The 20,417-nt window shown below is 42.6% G+C and overlaps 1 protein-coding gene across 1 annotated transcript; it reads left to right on the plus strand.

Annotated features, from left to right (window-relative positions):
- The first annotated feature begins 875 nt into the window (after positions 1-875).
- Positions 876-3,148, plus strand: LOC124990919 (kinesin-like protein KIF2A). The gene is given in 2 exon segments (XM_047561460.1): positions 876-930; positions 933-3,148. Coding segments are annotated over 2 exon segments (2,118 nt in total). The 3' UTR covers positions 2,996-3,148.
- The last annotated feature ends 17,269 nt before the right edge of the window (positions 3,149-20,417 follow it).

Here is a 20,417-nt window from a genome sequence, read left to right on the forward strand (position 1 = left end):
TTGTTCCAGGCCCTTCTAGCTTTTAGAGTCTGGATTGAAAAATCTGCTGATATCCGTATTGGTTTCCCCCTGAATGTAATTTGGTTCTTTTCTCTCACAGCCTTTAAAATTCTGTCTTTATTTTGTATGTTAGGTATTTTCATTATAATGTGCCTTGGTGTGGGTCTGTTGTAATTTTGTGTATTTGGAGTCCTATAAGCCTCTTGAACTTGATTTTCCATTTCATTCTTCAGATTTGGGAAATTTTCTGATATTATTTCATTGAATAGATTGTTCATTCCTTTGGTTTGTTTCTCTAAGCCTTCCTCAATCCCAATAATTCTCAAATTTGGCCTTTTCATGATATCCCATAGTTCTTGGAGATTCTGTTCATGATTTCTTACCATCTTCTCTGTTTGTTCAACTTTGTTTTCAAGGTTCAATATTTTGTCTTCAATATCTGAGGTTCTGTCTTCCAGGTGTTCTATCCTATTGGTTATGCTTTCTATGGAGTTCTTAATTTGGTTTATTGTTTCCTTCATTTCAAGGATTTCTATTTGTTTTTTTTTCAATATCTCTAACTCTTTATTGAAATGATCTTTTGCTTCCTGTATTTGCTCTTTTAACTGTCGATTGGTGCTGTCATTCAATGCCTGCATTTGCTCTTTCATCTCATCATTCAATGCCTGCATTTGCTCTTTCATCTCATCGTTTGCTTCCCTGATCATTTTAATTATGTACATTCTGAACTCCCTTTCTGTCGTTTCTTCTGCCATGCTGTCATTGGATTTTATTGATGTAACATCTAGATTTGTTTGGGGCATCTTCTTCCCTTGTTTTCTCATATTGTTCAGGAATTAGTGGATCATTAAGATATTGCAGCTCCAGATGAGGTGATGGCAACGGCCAACTTCCGCAAGATCCAGATAGGGATTTACGTGGAGATCAAGCGAGCGATGGCCGAATACACCAAGCAATGGTAACATCTTTAAACGAAGATAATGAAAGTGTAACTGTTGAATGGATAGAAAATGGAGATACGAAAGGGAAAGAGATTGATCTGGAGAGCATCTTTTCACTTAACCCCGACCTTGTACCTGATGAAGAAATTGAACCCAGTCCAGAAATACCTCCACCTTCAACATCTTCAGCCAAAGTAAACAAAATTGTAAAGAATCGACGAACTGTGGCATCTATTAAGAATGACCCTCCTCCAAGAGATAATAGAGTGGTTGGTTCTGCACGTGCACGGCCTAGTCAACTTCCTGAACAGTCTTCCTCTGCACAACAGAATGGTAGTGTTTCAGATATATCTCCAGTTCAAGCTGCAAAAAAGGAATTTGGACCTCCTTCACGTAGAAAATCTAATTGTGTGAAAGAAGTGGAAAAACTACAAGAAAAACGAGAAAAAAGGAGATTGCAACAGCAAGAACTTAGAGAAAAAAGAGCCCAGGATGTTGATGCTACAAATCCAAATTATGAAATTATGTGTATGATCAGAGACTTTAGAGGAAGTTTGGATTATAGACCATTAACAACAGCCGATCCTATTGATGAACATAGAATATGTGTTTGTGTAAGAAAACGACCACTCAATAAAAAAGAAACTCAGATGAAAGATCTTGATATAATCACAATCCCCAGTAAAGATGTTGTGATGGTACATGAACCCAAACAAAAAGTAGATTTAACAAGGTACCTAGAAAACCAAACGTTTCGTTTTGATTATGCCTTTGATGACTCAGCTCCTAATGAAATGGTTTACAGGTTTACTGCTAGACCACTAGTCGAAACTATATTTGAAAGGGGAATGGCTACATGCTTTGCTTATGGGCAGACTGGAAGTGGAAAAACTCATACTATGGGTGGTGACTTTTCAGGAAAGAACCAAGATTGTTCTAAAGGAATTTATGCATTAGCAGCTCGAGATGTCTTTTTAATGCTAAAGAAGCCAAACTATAAGAAGCTAGAACTTCAAGTATATGCAACCTTTTTTGAAATTTATAGTGGAAAGGTATTTGACTTGCTAAATAGGAAAACAAAATTAAGAGTTCTAGAAGATGGAAAACAGGAGGTTCAAGTGGTGGGATTACAGGAACGGGAGGTCAAATGTGTTGAAGATGTACTGAAACTCATTGATATAGGCAACAGTTGCAGAACATCTGGTCAAACTTCGGCAAATGCACATTCATCTCGGAGCCATGCAGTGTTTCAGATTATTTTTCGAAGGAAAGGAAAACTACACGGCAAGTTTTCTCTCATTGATTTGGCTGGAAATGAAAGAGGAGCTGATACTTCCAGTGCAGACAGACAAACTAGGCTTGAAGGTGCTGAAATTAATAAAAGCCTTTTAGCACTCAAGGAGTGCATCAGAGCCTTAGGTAGAAATAAACCTCATACTCCTTTCCGAGCAAGTAAACTCACTCAGGTGTTAAGAGATTCATTCATAGGTGAAAACTCTCGTACCTGCATGATTGCCACAATATCTCCAGGAATGGCATCCTGTGAAAATACTCTTAATACATTAAGATACGCAAATAGGGTGAAAGAATTGACTGTTGATCCAACTGCGGTTGGTGATGTCCGTCCAGTAATGCACCATCCGCCAAACCAGATCGATGACATAGAGACACAGTGGAGTGTGGGAAGTTCCCCTCAGAGAGATGATCTAAAACTTCTTTGTGAACAAAATGAAGAAGAAGTTTCTCCACAATTGTTTACTTTCCATGAAGCTGTCTCACAAATGGTAGAAATGGAAGAACAGGTTGTAGAAGATCACAGGGCAGTGTTCCAGGAATCAATTCGATGGTTAGAAGATGAAAAGGCTCTCCTAGAGATGACTGAAGAAGTAGATTATGATGTAGATTCATATGCTACACAACTTGAAGCGATACTTGAGCGAAAAATAGACATTTTAACTGAGCTGCGGGATAAAGTGAAATCTTTTCGAGCAGCTCTACAAAAAGAAGAACAAGCCAGTAAGCAAATTAACCCCAAGAGACCCCATGCCCTTTAAATTGGTATTCGCTGCTAAAGGATCCCCAGAACCCTCACTACTTACTGTAACATAAAATGGTTCAGCTGTAAGGGCCATTTGAAAGTTTGAAATTTTAAGTGTCTGTGGAAAATGTCTTGTCCTTCACCTGAATGACATTTCAATTTTGTGAAACTCAAAAGTGTACAAAATGCTTCTAATCCAGGAGGCACAAGGAAGAGTTGGAATTAGTGAAGCATTTTGTTTCTTTTACCCAAATAGTGATTTACTTTTGGAGATCTTTGCCAATTTTATTTTCTATATGATGAAGTAAGATTGTGAACTTGATCCAGAGGTGAATAGTAGGGAGAAGCCACAGCATTTCCTGTTAACTCAGTTCAATTTTCATAGCGAGATTGAGCAGTTTTAAATCCTTTGCGTGCATGAATACCTCATCAGTGATTGTACATACCTTGCCTACTTCTAGAGAGCTGTGCTCACCTTTTCCTGCTCTGTGCCTTGATAAAGGCTATTGACCCTAAATTTCTGAAGCACAGCCATGATAAATTACATTCCTTATTTGTCATTGTAAATTACCTTTATTGTGTGTACATTTCCACTGTGTTTTGAGACATTTTTTGTGTGTGACTAGTTAATTTTGCAGGATGTGCCATATCATTGAAAGGAACTAAAGTCTGTGACAGTGGACATAGCTGCTGGACCATTCCATCCTATATATAAAGAAATCTGGAATTATGATTTTAAAACCATAACATGTGATTTTAATTTTCTTAGCATTTTCTTTGTAAAAAAAAAAAAAAAACTAAAATATAAACTAGTTGGTGTATAATAAAAAGTAATGAAATTCTGAAAAAAAAAAAAAGATATTGCAGATTTCCTCTATTGACTTATAATGTTCCTGAAGATTGCTAGTATATCCCCTCTTATCCTTCAGTAGCCTGCAGTCTTGGAGGAAGTTGATAATGCAGTCCTCCACAAGGAAGCTGCCTCTCTAGGGTTGGTGACCCTCAGGTGGGGTATATTCCCTGCTAGTGGGCAGAGGTGCCTCCACTTGTTGACCAATGGTCATCCAAAGGGGAACTAGGCTGCGGGCTGAGGCAAGGCCTGTTTGTGCCTGTGTCTCTGGTTTTACCGTCCTTGTGGGAAAACCTTACCCGACAGGGAAGACTCACCCGGTGGGGAGGTCTCGCTGGTCAGTTCCCCTCCTAAAGGTTCCCCTCAATCTACAACTACCGCCTGGGCTGGGCTGTCTTCCTCTGCAACGTTCCCAGGGGCCCGGACCTACCTCCTGGGCCTGGGAGCCTCACCCTTCGCAGGCGAGTCTCCTTAGGCTGCCTCTCCCAGAGAATCTGCCCGCAGTCCTGGAAACTTCGCTCCGCCCCAGGCGTGTCTCGGTGCAGCTCTTCCAGCAAGAAGCCACCTAGCTCCTGGGACCCTGCTCTACACCTAATCACCTGGCTATGCGGCCCCTCCTCTGAGCCGCCACCTGGAGCCCCGTACAATAGCTCCGAGACCCAGACACCCGCCACACACCTCTTCCTCTGGACAGCTGCCTGGTGTTCCGACGCAGACACTAGGAGTCCAAGCAACTCACTTCGCATCTCCTCCTCCCGCCAACCGCCCGTAGCCCTAGGCAGTCACTCCGAGTCCAAGTGACTCGCCCTGTTCCTCCTCCTCCTCGGGGTAGCCCCCGGGTGTTCAGGCCCAGTCGCTCAGAGACCAAGCGACCCACCGCGCTCCTCCTCCAGGCAGGCCACCGGTGTTCAGGAGTGGTCGCTTTGAGTCCAAACAACTCACCACTCACCTCCTCCTCTGGCAACCACCTGTGGCTCTGATGCAGTCACTCCTAGACCAAGCGACCCGCCGCACTTCTCCTCTTCCTCTGGGCAGCCCCCCGGTGTTCAGAAGCGATCGCTCTGAGTCCAAACAGCTCGCCACGCAGCTCCTCCTCAGGCAGCCGCCCAGAGCCCCAGTGGTTGCTCCAAGTCCAAGCGCTGTGCAGAGCTGCCTCCTCTCCGATGTTCCCAGTGGTCCGTGTTTACCGCTCCAGCAGGGGGAAGGGGCATCTCGCCGGGCAACTCTGCTTCACAAAGTTCCCTGCATTCCAGGGCTACCGCCCCATCCAGCACGCCTCCCCAACGGGAGAGACTCACCCGGCGGCTTTGAGTTGGTCCCAAGTCTCTCACTATCTCCTCTTTTGAATCCTGTGTCCTGGAGCAACATGAAATGCAGCCGCCCTCTAGTCCGCCATCTCCCCAAAGGACTTAAAATAGCATACTACAGAGATACAGCCACATCAATGTTCATAGCTGCTCAATTCACAACAGCCACACTGTGGAACCAACCTAGATGCCCTTCGATTGATGAATGGATAAAGAAACTGTGGTATGTATATACAATGGAATATTACTCAGCTATAAAGAATAATAAAATTATGGCATTTGCAGGCAAATGGATGAAATTGGAGAATATCATGCTAAGTGAGATAAGCCAAACTCAAAAATCCAAAAGGCGAATGGTCTCACTGATAAGCGGATGATGACACACAATGGGGGGTGGGAGGGGGGCAAGAATGGAGGAAGGAGGGACTGTATAGAGGGAAAAGAGGGGTGGGAGGGGTGGGGGGAAGGACAAAAATAACAGAATGAATCAAACATCATTACTCTATGTAAATGTATGAATATGCAAATGGTATGCTGTTACTCCATGTACACACAGAAACAACATGTATCCCATTTGTTTACAATAAAAATAAATTAAAAATAAATAAAAATAAATAAATAATTCACATTGAACTGAAGTGAGACTGTCTCAGTAGTGGATGCTGTTATCTCTCTGGTAGGTAGTGTTATCTCTGCAATAGGAGCTATTGTCTCTATGGTCAATGCTGCTGTCTTGTTGATAGATGCTGTTGTGTCTGTGGTGGATGCTTTTATCCCTGTGGTGAATGCTCTTGTCTCAGTGCTAGACACTCTTGTCTCGGTGGTAGATTCTGTTGCCTGTGTGGTGAAACACTGTTATCTGCCTGTGTAGTGGATGTGGTTGCCTGTGTGGTGGACACCCTTGTCTGTGTAGTGGATGCTGTTGCCTATGTGGTAGACACTGTTGTCTAACTGTGTAGTGGACACTGATGTCTGTCTGTGTAGTGGATGCTGTTGCCTGTACGGTGGACACTGTTGTCTATGTAGTGGATGCTGTTGTCTGTGTAGTGGATGCTGTTGTCTGTGTAGTGGATGCTGTTGTCTGTGTAGTGGATGCTGTTGTCTGTCTGTAGTGGATGCTGTTGTCTGTGTAGTGGATGCTGTTGTCTGTGTAGTGGACGCTGTTGTCTGTGTAGTGGACGCTGTTGTCTATGTAGTGGATGCTGTTGTCTGTGTAGTGGACGCTGTTGTCTGTGTAGTGGACGCTGTTGTCTGTGTAGTGGATGCTGTTGTCTGTGTAGTGGATGCTGTTGTCTGTGTAGTGGATGCTGTTGTCTGTGTAGTGGATGCTGTTGTCTGTCTGTAGTGGATGCTGTTGTCTGTGTAGTGGACACTGTTGTCTATGTAGTGGATGCTGTTGTCTGTGTAGTGGATGCTGTTGTCTGTGTAGTGGATGCTGTTGTCTGTGTAGTGGATGCTGTTGTCTGTCTGTAGTGGATGCTGTTGTCTGTGTAGTGGACACTGTTGTCTATGTAGTGGATGCTGTTGTCTGTGTAGTGGATGCTGTTGTCTATGTAGTGGATGCTGTTGTCTATGTAGTGGATGCTGTTGTCTGTGTAGTGGATGCTGTTGTCTGTGTAGTGGATGCTGTTGTCTATGTAGTGGATGCTGTTGTCTATGTAGTGGATGCTGTTGTCTGTGTAGTGGATGCTGTTGTCTGTGTAGTGGACACTGTTGTGTATGTAGTGGATGCTGTTGTCTGTGTAGTGGATGCTGTTGTCTGTGTGGTGGACACTGTTGTCTCTGTAGTGGATGCTGTTGTCTGTCTGTGTAGTGGATGCTGTTGTCTGTGTAGTGGATACTGTTGTCTTTCTGTGTAGTGGATGCTGTTGTCTGTGTGGTGGACACTGTTGTGTCTGTAGTGGATGCTGTTGTCTGTGTGGTGGATACTGTTATCTGTCTGTGTAGTGGACACTGTTGTCTGTCTGTGTAGTGGATGCTGTTGTCTGTGTGGTGGACACTGTTGTGTCTGTAGTGGATGCTGTTGTCTGTGTAGTGGATACTGTTATCTGTCTGTGTAGTGGACACTGTTGTCTGTCTGTGTAGTGGATGCTGTTGTCTGTGTGGTGGACACTGTTGTGTCTGTAGTGGATGCTGTTGTCTGTGTAGTGGATACTGTTATCTGTCTGTGTAGTGGACACTGTTGTCTGTCTGTGTAGTGGATGCTGTTGTCTGTGTGGTGGACACTGTTGTGTCTGTAGTGGATGCTGTTGTCTGTGTAGTGGATACTGTTATCTGTCTGTGTAGTGGACACTGTTGTCTGTCTGTGTAGTGGATGCTGTTGTCTGTGTGGTGGACACTGTTGTGTCTGTAGTGGATGCTGTTGTCTGTGTGGTGGACACTGTTGTGTCTGCAGTGGATGCAGTTGGTATCCTACCCAGGTCTTTGTCAGTCCAGTGTGCCCGCTCCCCTGTTATTCTGGCTGCTAAAAGCTTATGGTTATGTCTTTGAAGGATTGTCTTAGCTAATGGGACCTGCCTTTCCAGGAGATGCCTGGGAGGTTAACATGCACACAACATGGCCAATGACTGACTAATGGGGTGAGGCATAAAAACCCAGCTCCCTCACCGAGACGGGAAAAACTCTGTAGTACAGTAAACACTCGTGAAATCCCTATGGGCTCAGACTGTGGTTAGACACTCCTGAAAGTGCTGTTTGCTTAACTTCTTCCCCTGCCCCACTCTACTTCCCTCACTTGCTTACATTTTTCTGCTCAGAGTCTAACCCTCAATGAGTCAGTTGCTTGAGAATGCCTACCTCAGTCTCTGCTTCTAGGGCACCCAACCTAGGCCTCTGCTGTGGTTTGGATATGGTTTGAGTGTTTCCCCCCAAAGTTCATATGCTGGAAGCTTGGTCCTAGTGTGGCATTGTTGAGAGGTGGTGGGATCTCTAGGAGGTGGGCAAAGAAGGTGAAGCTTAGATCATCAGGGGTACTACCCTACAAAGGGATAGTTCTCTCAGAACCCTGTTAGGTGGGGCATGGTAGCACATGCCTACAATCCTCGTGAGTTAGGAGTCTGAATCAGGAGGTTTGCAAGCCAGCCTCGGCATCTTAGTGAGGCCCTAAGCAACTTAGTGAGGCCCTGTCTCAAATTTTTAAAAAAATTTAAGAAAAGGGCTAGAGATGTGGTTGAGTGATTAAACACCCCTGGGTTCAATTCCCAGTACCAAAAAACAAAACAAAACAAAAAACACAAAAAAAACCCCACCCTGGTTAGCTGTCTCAAGGGTGTATTGTTATAACTGGGCACAGTGACACACACCTGTAATCTCAGTGGCTCAGGATGCTGAGGCAGGAGAATCATGAGTTCAAAGCCATCCTCAGCAAAAAGTGAGCGAGGTGTTAAGCAACCCAGTGAGGCCCTGTCTCTAAATAAAATACAAAAAGGGCTGGGGAAGTGGTTCAGTGGTTCAGTGCCCCTGAGTTCAATCCCCAGTACCCGCCCCCCCAAAAAAGGGTGTGTTGTTATAAACCAAGGCACACATGTTTCCTGGCCCTTTCTGTAAGTGGTTGTTTTCCTTTCTGCTTCTCTTCCATATTGTGACACAGCCAAGGAGGCCCTCACCAGAGGCCAAACAGACAAGGCCATCCAATCTTGGACTTTCAGCCTCCAGAACTATGATCTAAATAAACCTCTTTTCTTTATAAAGTACCCAACCTCAGGTATTTTGTTATGGCAACAGAAAATGGACCAAGTCAGCTTCTTACAAATGGGTTCCTTTTATCAGGGCTGAGCCATCTGTGATTTGGGCTGGAGTCACAGTTAAGCAGCTAGGGCAGAGCTGAGGGAGATGATTTGGTTGATGCTGGGCCTCCTAAGGAGGGGTACCCATTAAGGACTAGGAGGAAACACATCTTAGAGGGAAAGTCAAGTCTGACGCTAGATCAGTCTGACTCTACTTCCTATGACCTCCTTGTACTACTCTTCACTCTCTGCCTATAAAATTCATTTAATTTTAAACTGAGACTAAAAGCCTAAGAATCATCTTCTTTCATTGACATAGCTCCCACGGTGCTCAAAGGCCAGGATTCTGTGGCCAGGAGAGCCTCCTGGGCACCCTCAGGCCCCTACTGAATCTGCTGAACTGGCCCACTCTGACTCAGTCCAGAAAAGAGAAAGTGTTGGAAGACAAAAAACAAAAAAAACCTTCTCCTGAAAACTAACTGGGATCCCTTCCAAGGACAGGACCCCAAGGACCTCCAAGTAAGTTCCTCGTCTTAAAGGTTCTACCATGGTGGTGCACGCCCCTGATCCTAGACACCCAGGCTCTACCACTGACCTCATCCCCAGACACTTGTCATTCTGAAGCAGGGTCCCACTAAACTGCCCAGACTGACCTGGATCTTGCCATCCTCCTGCCTCGGTTGCATCCTGCCTCCCCCTGGTCTGTCTGGAACATTTTTCTAGAACTTTGGGCCTTCTGCAACTCTTCTCACCCAGGCCTCCTTCCTGCCCCTCCTTTCACAGCTGTGAGGCCTGCGTCCAGGGCTCAGGGCTCTTCCTCTGCCCCACCCACCCCTTATCATCCTCAGGTATTTCTTCCACAAAGCTCTAGCACATCTAATCTCTTCTTGGCATCCGCTTCCTGAAGAATGTGAAAAGACATGTCTGTATTTTTGGAATTTTTTTTGCAGTAGAAGTAGGCATTTCCCAGGACTTGGAAATTCTATTAATTCTTTCGGTTTCACCAGGGGATTTATGAAACCAACAAACATCAGTTGAAGATGTGAGTTGTTCCTGACTGGAGCCTAACATCTATTAGGTTATGCCCAGTATTAGAAAACCCAGGTGAGTGGGAGAGGCTATCGCCAGGGAAGCAAAGTTGAAGCAAATTCTATAAAAATGTTGATGAAGAAGAGAAATAACATCCTGAGGTTCTTTTTTCTTTCTTTCTTTCTTTCTTTCTTTCTTTCTTTCTTTCTTTCTTTCTTTCTTTCTTGTACCAGGGATGGAGCCCAGGGGTACTTCACCACTGTGTTATCTTTACATCACTCTGACCAAAAGAATAACATAGAGGAGAATAACATAGAGGAGGAAAAGTTCATTTTGGCTCACAGTTTCAGAGGTTCAGTCCATGGTCAACTGACTACATTGCTCTGGGCCTGAGGTGAGGCAGAACATCATGGCGGAAGGTGAGGCAGAATATCATGGTGGAAGGTGTGGCAGAACATGGTGGGAGGTGAGGCAGAATATCATGGCGGAAGGTGTGGCAGAACATCATGGCGGAAGGTGTGGCAGAGGAAAGCAGCTCAGGATGTGGCAACCAGGAAGCAGAGAGCAAACTCAGAGCCCCATTGCCAGGGACAAAATATAAATCCCAAAGGCACACCTGCAATGACCTATTTCCTCCAGCTACACCCTACCTGCCTTCAGTTACCACCCAGCTAATACGTGTCAGTGGATTAGGGGACTTATCTGGTCACACATCTAATGATCTAATCATTTCTCCTCTGAACATCCTTGCATGGTCTCACACATGAGCTCTTGGGGGAAACCTCATATCTAAACCATAACAACCACTAAGTCACATCCTCAGGCCTTTTTATTTTTTATTTTGGGACAGGGTCTTGCTAAATTGCTGAATCTGGCTTCAAATTTACCATCCTCCTGTCTCAACCTCCAGAGTCACTGGGATTATAGGTATCTGCCCAGTACCTGGCTAACATCAGGATGCTCTTGCAGTGAACATCACATCCATCATAATCAGCTAAAGCAGGGACTGAGTAAAAATCAAGTGCAAAAACAGAAAACTTGAACTTCAGCAAAATTTAAAACTTGTGCATCCAAAGACACCATCAAGAAAGTCAAAAGATAATCTGCAGATTAGCAGAAAATATTTGCAAATCATGTATCTAGTTTAGCATCTAAACCACACAAAGAATTCTTATGACTCAACAATAAAAGACAAATAATAATTTGTTACTAAAATTCAGATAAGGACTGCAGATCCCACAGGGTGACCTCAAACCATTTAGAGACTTTCTTCATTTTTTATTTTTGGCGGTGCTAGGGGTGGAACTCAGGGCTACATGCATGCTGGTAAGTGCTCTACCACTGAGCCACACCCACTAGAGGGCGGTGCAGCCAGGCGTGATGCACGCCTATAATCCCAGCAGCTTGGGAGGCTGAGGCAAGAGGATCGCAAATTCAAAGCCGGCCTCAGCAATTTAGGGAGGCCCTAATCAACTTAGTGAGACCTTGTCCCCCCAAAATAAAAAGGGTTGAGATGTGGGTCGGTGGTTAAGCACTCCTGGGTTCAATCCCTGGTACAAAAAAAAAAAAAAAAAAAAAAAAAAGAGTAGACAGTTCTGTAGTGTTCGTGTTAAATATGTTTACATTGCTGTGCAGCCGATGTCCAGAACTCTGTTCATCTTGTACACCTGAACTTCTGAACCCATTTAACAATAACTGTCTGTCCTCTGCTCAGCCCCTGGCACCCACCATTCTGTCCCTGTCTCTGAATTTGACTACTCTAGGTTTTTCATATAAGTGGAATGATGTGGTACTTGTCCTTTTACGGCGGGCTGACTTAGCGTGATACCTTCACGGTATCACCGGTGTTGTAACATGGGACAGGATTTTTTTCCTTTTTATTTTTTTAATTTTTTTTAATTTTTTTTTGCCTTTTTAAGGCTGAAGAATATTCCACTGGATATGTATACCACACTTTGTCCGTTCATCAGCTGATGGATAATTGATGGCTTTTCTATTTTAAAACATTTTTTTTTGTCCATATTAGCAATTGGATGCTATACCTGTGAGCTATACCCCCTGCTGTTTTTATTTTTTATTTTGAGTCCAGGTTTAGGTATGCTGCTCAGATTGGCCTTGAACTTGCAATCCTTCTGCCTTAGCCTACTGAGCAGCTGACATTATAGGTGTGTGTCATCATGCCCAGCTAAAATAATTTAAGTACCCAAGAAACACATAGATTATTTGTTCTGGTTATTTAAAAAAATTTAAGTCTTTTTTCTTAATGCTAGTATTTTAAAAAATATTTTTGGTTATAGATGGACACAATATTTTTATTTTTATATTTTTTATGTGGTGCTTAGAATTGAACCCAGTGCCTCACATATGCTAGGCAAGTGCTCTACCACTGAGCCACAACCCCAGCCCACATTATTTTTTTATTTTTTTTTATATATGTATGCTTTATTTTATTTATTTATTTTTTTAATATGGTGCTGAGGATTGAACCCAGTACCTCAAATGTGCTAGGCAAGTGCTCTACCTCTGAGCCACAAACCCAGCCCTGGTTATTAAATTTTTTTTTTCTTTTTCTTTCTTTCTTTCTTTTTTTTTTTTTGGCACCAGGGATTGAACTCAGGGGAACTAAACCACTGAGTCACATCCCCAGCCCTATTCTGTATTTTATTTAGAGACAGGGTCTCACTGAGTTGCTTAGCGTCTCACTTTTACTGAGGCTGGCCTTGAATTTGAGATCCTCCTGCCTCAGCCTCCCCAGCCACTGGGATTATAGGTGTGCGCCACCAAGCCCAGCAGTTATTAAAGTTTTCAACAACAAAAAATGACAACATAAAAAACCATTCCGTCGCATTCCCAGGCTCCTCCTCAGAGATCTGCCCTCCCTCTCCTTCTTTGCATTTATATCCAGGTTCACAAGCTGCAAACACAGGTGAGCAAAAAGACCCTTCCTCATTTTCATACAAGAGAACTTAATTGTTGTCCAAAGTCATCTTTCCACCTGATAGCTCAAAACAATCTTGTTCAATCATTGAAAATTTTCTTAGTCTTTGGAAATTTAAACCAATTCAGAATTCTCTCTCCTTTACTGCTTCTTCTGCTTACCTGAGGCTGTGACCTAGGTAGGCAAGGGTATTCAGGTTTGGATTCTGATATATCCTGCCTCCTCATTGGCCTATAAAATTCACTGAAGGGGATGGGTTTGTGGTTCAGGGGCAGAGCACTTGCCTAGCCTGTGTGAGGCACTGGGTTTGATTCTCAGCACCGCATATAAATAAATAAAATAAAAAGTCCATTGACAACTAAAAAAGTCCCCTGGAGCTTTAAAAATCATTTGAAAATGGAAAAACTTATTCTTGTAGGTTTTTGTTTTCAGAAGCCTTCATAGACACGGTTCCCACTTTGGAGCAATGTTCAATTCATATCTCTTTCCCCAAATGGGAGAGGATCCTATGCTGAAGAGACTTCTAGGAAGTGAACCATATCAAATATTATTTCACATAGTATCTTATTTTTAAATGCAAAAAAAAATATGCAGTTCTCACAATAACCAGATTGTGGAACCAACCTAGATGTCCTTTAATTGATGAATGGATAAAGAAACTGTGGCATATATATACAATGGAATATTACTCAGCTATAAAGAATAATAAAATTATGGCATTTGCAGGCAAATGGATGAAATTGGAGAATATCATGCTAAGTAAGATAAGCCAATCTCAAAAGACCAAAGGATGAATGATCTCGCTGATAAGTAGATGATGACACATAATGGGGGGTGGGAGGGGAGCAAGAATGGAGGAAGGAGGGACTGTGTAGAGGGAAAAGAGAGGTGGGAGGGGTGGGAGGGAAGGAAAAAACAACAGAATGAATCAAACACCATTACCCTATGTAAATGTATGATTACACAAATGGTATGCCATTACTCCATATACAAACAGAAACAATATGTATCCGATTTGTTTACAATGAAAATAAATTTTAAAAAAACAAAAATAAAAGTAAATGCAGTTGTAACAGACACATTGTCTAATGACTTTCTTTTAACTTAATATGTTTTAAATATTCTTTCATATAAATCTACTCTCAATCTTTAGTGGCTGCAGATCACTTTGTTTAATAGATCCCCCATTACTGGAAAAAAATAAATTTTTTTTTTATTATTTTGAAAAGAAGTGCTGCAGCAAAGATCCTTGTGCATAAATCTTTGTGGATATATACACATATATACACAAAATTCCTTAGGATAGATTGCTACACTTGGAATCTTGTGCCAAATCTTAGGTGCATTTTAGAAAGTGTTGCAGATTGTATATTCCAAGATGGCGGCAACATCTCCCACGTGCTCTTCATTATGTGACTTTGACTTTCTTCCCATCCAAACATGGGATCTGAATCCCCCTTCCATTGAAACTGGTGACCACTTGTGACTAAGTCACCAATAAAGTACAGCATTTGTGACACAACGTGACTTCCAAGGCTAGGTCACAAAAATTACATGCCCTTCTACCTTGCTGTTTTGAGACCAAATCACTTGAGCCGTCATACAACTGTAAACCTGACATGCTGTGAGGAAGCCCAAGTTCATCCACACGGGGAGATCACCGGAAGGGACCCTGAGATCATGGGAGTAAAGAGATGCCCGGACGGTCCCCCTGGATTCCAGCTCCAGCTACTTTACTGACTAGAAACACCGTGTGAAATTCCTGAGCCAGAACCAGTCAGCAGAATCCCTGACCTTTCAAAATCCCTGACCCACAAAACTGTGAGATGTAGCAAAACAATTGTTCTAAACCACCAAGTTTTTCAGTGATTTTTTAAAACAGTAATAGATAATCAGGACAGGTTCTGTCAGGTTGCTCACAACTGCTCTCACCAGTACTGTAAGAGCAAGAAGACAAATCCTTTTTTTGTGGGGGTGGGTGCTGGGGATCAAACCCAGGGCCTTGTGCTTACAAGGCAAGCACTCTACTGACTGAGCTATCTCCCCAGCCCCCAAGACAAATCCTTTACTGAGCTTTTCCACTAACCTAGAAAAGCTTCACATGGCTTTTTATTTTAAACATGAAAAAATATTTAAAGCAATTATGCACATATCATAGTAATTTTGGAAAATAAAACAGTTCTATAAAGCAAGGACCCTATCTGTCTTATCAGCATAATAGACCCTGCACCTAATAAAAGGCATGGCACATAGTAGGTGCTCAAGAAATATTTGCTGAATGATAAGCGAATTGTAGATACAGCCCTTGAGTAGCACAAATTTAAGCATTTGGGTGCCTTCCCTCCTTTTAAACATTAGTTTCATTTGTCATTTTATTACTTTTATTCTAGCTATTAAAACAATGCACATTCATTGTAGAGAATTTGGAAAATTAAAAAACAAATCAAGAGGGAAGTTAAAATCACCAGTATATTTACCACTTAAAGAAAAACTCTCTTTAGCACTTTTTGTTTTCCCTTCTAGTTTTTCTACTGGGTTTATGTATGTTTATATTTGTGCATATGTTTGGGGAGATTTTGAGTTTAAAAGTATCAAGATGAGGAGCTTTATGGAATTTAGAAGTTTGACAGGAATACAACACTGAGTTCCTTAGAAGGAGCAGCACTTTGAAATAAGGTACAAATTTATTGAATTTTTTAATTTATACATACCTGGAATTGAACCCAGGGGCACTTCTATACTGAACCACATCCTTAGCCCTTTTTATTTTGAGACAGATTCTCTCTAAGTTGCTGAGGCTGGCAGTCCTCCTGCTTCAGCCTCCCAAACCGTCTTTCTTCTTTCTTTCTATCTATCATCTATTTCTATCTATCATCTATCTATCTATCTATCTATCTATCTATCATGGATCGTCTATCTAGCCTATTGGTTCTGTCTCTCTAGAGAACCCTGATTTATACAGTGGGACTGGACTGAGGGTCCAGAATATCTGCTCTCTTCCAGATCAGTTAGGAAAGTAAAGATGAACTCGCTGAGGCTCTGCTCTCAGAATTTGGAGTGGGTTGCATTTTTATACACTATAGCATATGACAGTCTACATAAATTCAGATATTTGCTAGGGTCTGTCCTGTGCCAGCCAAAAAGCATATGGAGATCACCAAGACAACAGTCCTTGCCCTCGAAGCCCAGCCTAGACAGGGAAATATGAAATCATGAAGTCAAGGAGGACTTTGTGAAGAATGTTGTTAGGCTTTGGATCGTAAATGTCCCCCAAAGGTTCCTGTGTTGAAGGCCTGGTCCCCAGCTGGTAGGGCTCCTGGGAGGTGGCAGAACTTTTAGGAGGTGGAGCATAATAGAAAGAAGCTACATCACCATGGGGAGTGCCCTTAAAGGATATATTGGGACCCCAAACCCTCTTCTCTTTTTGCTTCCTGGCCACCATGAGGTGAGTGGCTTTCTCCACCATACTCTTCCCACCGTGATGCGCTGTGTCCCTCCAGACCCAAAACAATGGAGCCAGCCGACCAGGAACTGAAACCTCTGAAATCATGAACTAAATTTTTTTTTCCTTTCAAGTTGACTATCTCAGGTATTTTGTCACAGTGATGGAAAGATAATTAACACAAAAGGAAAGTGAACTGGAATTTTTTTCAAAAATTTTTTGGGGGGGTACCAGGGATTGAACTCAGGGGCACTCAGCCACTGGGGCCACATCTCAGCCCTGTTGCTTAGTGCTTCACTGTTGCTGAGGCTGGCTTTGAACTCGTGATCCTCCTGCCTTATCCTCCCGAGCTGCTGGGATGACAGGTAGGCGTCACTACACTGAGCTTTTTTTTTGAGGATTTTTTAAAAATAATTTTTATTAGTTGTAGATGGACACAATACCTTTATTTTATTTATTTATTTTTATGTGGTGCTGAGGATTGAACCCAGTGCCTCACACGTGCTACGCAAGCGCTGTACCACTGAGCCCCAGCCCCGGCCCCTCACCAGGAATTTTTGTAGATGGTTGAGTGTTGGTTATATGAAAGGCATTATTGCTACAAGGAACATCTTATCTGAAGACAAGGGGCCTGTGGCAGATACTGCTGGTTAGAGATCTTCTAATATCGATTTTCTTCTTTCTTACTAAATAAGAATCACATAATTCTGATTTAATTTAGGACACCCACTTGCCTAGTGAGAAAAACTCTACCTCCCAGATGTTTTTAAAAATATTTTATGAGTTGTAAATGGACACAACATCCTTTATTTATTTATTTATTTGTTACGGGGTGCTGAGGATCCAACCCAGCACCACACACATGTGAGGCAAGCGCTTCTCCACTGAGCCACGACTCCAGCCCGTCTCCCAGCAGCTGTGGGTGACCATATGACAAAGATCCCACCAATCGGACGTACACAGGTTCAAGAAGGGACTTTTGAATAAATATTTTTATTTATTTATTTTAATTAAAAATGTTTTTCATACATGTATACAGGGTAATAATGTCTGTCTCATTCTATTGTCCTTCCCATCCCCACCGCCCCACCCCTCCCTCACTCCCCTCTGCACAATCCAGAGTTCCTTCCTTCTTCCCTACCCACCCCCCTCTATGAATCAGCATCTGCTTATCAAAGAAAACATTTGGTCTTTCTCTGGGGAATTGGCTTATTTCATTCAACATGATATTCTCTGTTCCATCCCTAGTACACACCCCCCACCCCCGCCTCCCCAAAAAAAGGAATTTTCAGGGCCCTGATAAGAATTTGGGTTTATTCTGGAAATTTTGTTCTCCTAACTGAATAATGTATAAATGAAATTTTTTTATGGTGCGGGGGTACTGGGGATTGAACTCAGGGGCACTCGACCACTGAGCCACATCCCCAGTCCTATTTTGTATTTTATTTACACATAGGGTCTCACTGAGATGCTTAGCATCTCTCTTTGGCTGACACTGGCTTTGAACTCGGGATCCTCCTGCCTCAGCCTCCCAAGCTGCTGGGATTACAGGTGTGCATCACTGTGCCCAGTTTAAATGAACTTTTTTTTTTTTAAAGGAAAAAACTTCTCTTAACCTTCTCCCCACACCCAAAGTAAACACTGAAAATATATATACATTTTTTTTTTTTTTTTGGAACTGGGGATCGAACCCAGGGCCTTGTGCTTGCAAGGCAAGCACTCTACCAACTGAGCTATCTCCCCAGCCCCTGAAAATATTTTTATAGTAATGTACAAAATATAATACTAATATAAAGTCCTGACCGGACTACTTTATAAATAAGAATTACAATTATCAGTAACTTCATGAGACAGATGAGGTTGTTTTGCTGAAACAAAATAACCACTCAAAACAAAGAAATGATCCTGACTTTGAGTTTGCCCTGATGATAGACCGTGGGTCATGATGACTCTGTTTCTCTGCAACTTTTCTCTATTTGAATATCGACAACCTCTGTCTTTAGATGGTAGTATGGACCCTGCCGTCAGGCTGCCTAAGGTAGATCCAGGATTTTAGCTGTGCATCTTGGGCAAATGACTACACCTCTCTGAGCCACAGTTTCATAGGAGTAAAATGGTGTGGTGGTGAGTATACTGTAGGGAGAGGGAAGTGAAGTAATTCATGTGAAATGCTTAGCCAATGCTTAAGTACTAGTGGAAATATTGAGAGGAGGAAGAGAAGAAGGAGGGGGACTCTGTACCCTGCTGAAATGTCACCAGCCTGCACACAATGCAACTGCAAATGTCAAGCATGGAATCCACCTCTGTTCTTTCCTTATTTGCCAATGATAATCAAAACAAATGCTGTCTCATTTCCACAATGGTCAAAAACACAAATAAAACCTTGGGAGTTGCGGTGGTCATTGACTCTGTTTGCCAAGATTTCTGTTTGCCTAACTTTGAGCACCTAGAAGTTTTTTGGTCAAAGAGTTGTGAGTCAGAGCATTTTATTGCTGGCGTGAGATTTTCAGAGGTCTAACTCCCTCTGTCACGGCAACCAGCAGTATTCAAAGCGAGAGTGATCTTGGTATCATCCCAGCTTTTGGAGGGAGGTGACATGGAACAAAATACCAGCCAATGTGTGATGGATATGTAGCATGAACTAGCAATACACTCTATTGTTATAGAACTCTGAGGTTTGGGGGCTGTTTGTTCCTACAGCATAGTCTGACCTGTACTGTCTAATTTCAGGAATGGTACTTAATATGAAGAGTTATGAGGATGGTCCAGAGCATATTCATATAAGTGATCTGGAATATTAAAACAAAAATTGGAATTATTGTAAGTATGGTGCTATTGTGGTTGTGTAAGAAAATGTCCTTATGTTTATAAAAAATGGCTCAATAATGGTGAAACAGAGAGAACCAAAGGTAGGCCACGGGCAGCAGCACACACCTATAATCCCAGTGACTCAGGAGGCTGGGGCAGGAGGATTGCAAGTTTGAGGCCAGTCTGGGTAAGTTAACAAGACTTTGTCTCAAAATAAAAATAAAAAGGGCTGGTGATGTAGCTTAGTGGTAGAGGGGCCCTGGGTTTAGTCACCAGTGCTGAAAAAAAAAAAAAAAAAAGAAAAAAGAAAAAAAAAAGTTTTTAATAAAAAAAAAAGAAAAGAAAGGAAAAGTCCAGAAGTTAATAACTTGCAATGCAAAATGAAAGCTGTACATACTGTTCTTTCCACTTTCATGTAGATTTGAAACTAAAAGAAAGGAAATAAAAATTATCATAGAGAACTCAGGGGATCCCAAGAATGTTATTATTTCCTGGTTTGAGGAGTAGCTGTAGTTAGTGGGAGGACCGTATTTGTCCATTTTCTGTTGCTATTAACACAAAGTCACAGGCTGGGTAATTTATAAAGAGAGGAAGTTTATCTTTGCTCACAGTTCTGGTCCAAGGTCAAGGGGCTGTATCTGGCGATGGCTCCTTGTGGGCAGAGTCCCAGGGTGGTGCAGGACATCGCATGGTGAGAGATGAGGAGAACGTGTGTACGCATCCTCTGGTCTCTCCTCATGAAGCCACCGCTATTCAACCATGGGGACTGGACCCTGATGCCTTGATCTCTCCCTAATCACGTCCCCAGAAGGCCTCACTTTGAGAGACCATAGCTGGATCAAGTGTTCCAGCCTCTTAACTACCTCACAGCAGGAATCAAACTATGATATTGGTTTTGGAGGCAACCAACCTTCCAAACCCTCCCCACAAAACAAACATACTAAAACCCCTTAGCCGGGGCGCAGAAGTATATTTGGTAGAGAAGTCACAGGATCAGGTTTTTGACCCCAGGATCAATCTGGAAGCAGAACAACCTGAACCAGTTTGTGGCAGTAATCTAGGCACGAGTGGCTTAGGGATCAGAGGGGACACTGGATGTGGGACGTATTGGAGAAGAAGAGTGGACAGGGCTTGAGTTGGTGGTCCGTTGCTTTCCTCTAAAGTCTACCCCTGTGCAGACCAATATAGTGATCCCTTGTTTCATATGGATATTTAAATTTAATTAATAATGATTACATACGATTAAAAATTCAAGGCTGAAGGGATAGCTCCGTGGTAGAATGCTTGCCTAGCATGCATGAGGCCCTGGGTTTAACCCTAAGCATTGCAAAAACAATAA

Source organism: Sciurus carolinensis, chromosome 8 (assembly GCF_902686445.1).
Source record: "Sciurus carolinensis chromosome 8, mSciCar1.2, whole genome shotgun sequence".
Classification (NCBI taxonomy): Eukaryota; Metazoa; Chordata; class Mammalia; order Rodentia; family Sciuridae; genus Sciurus; species Sciurus carolinensis.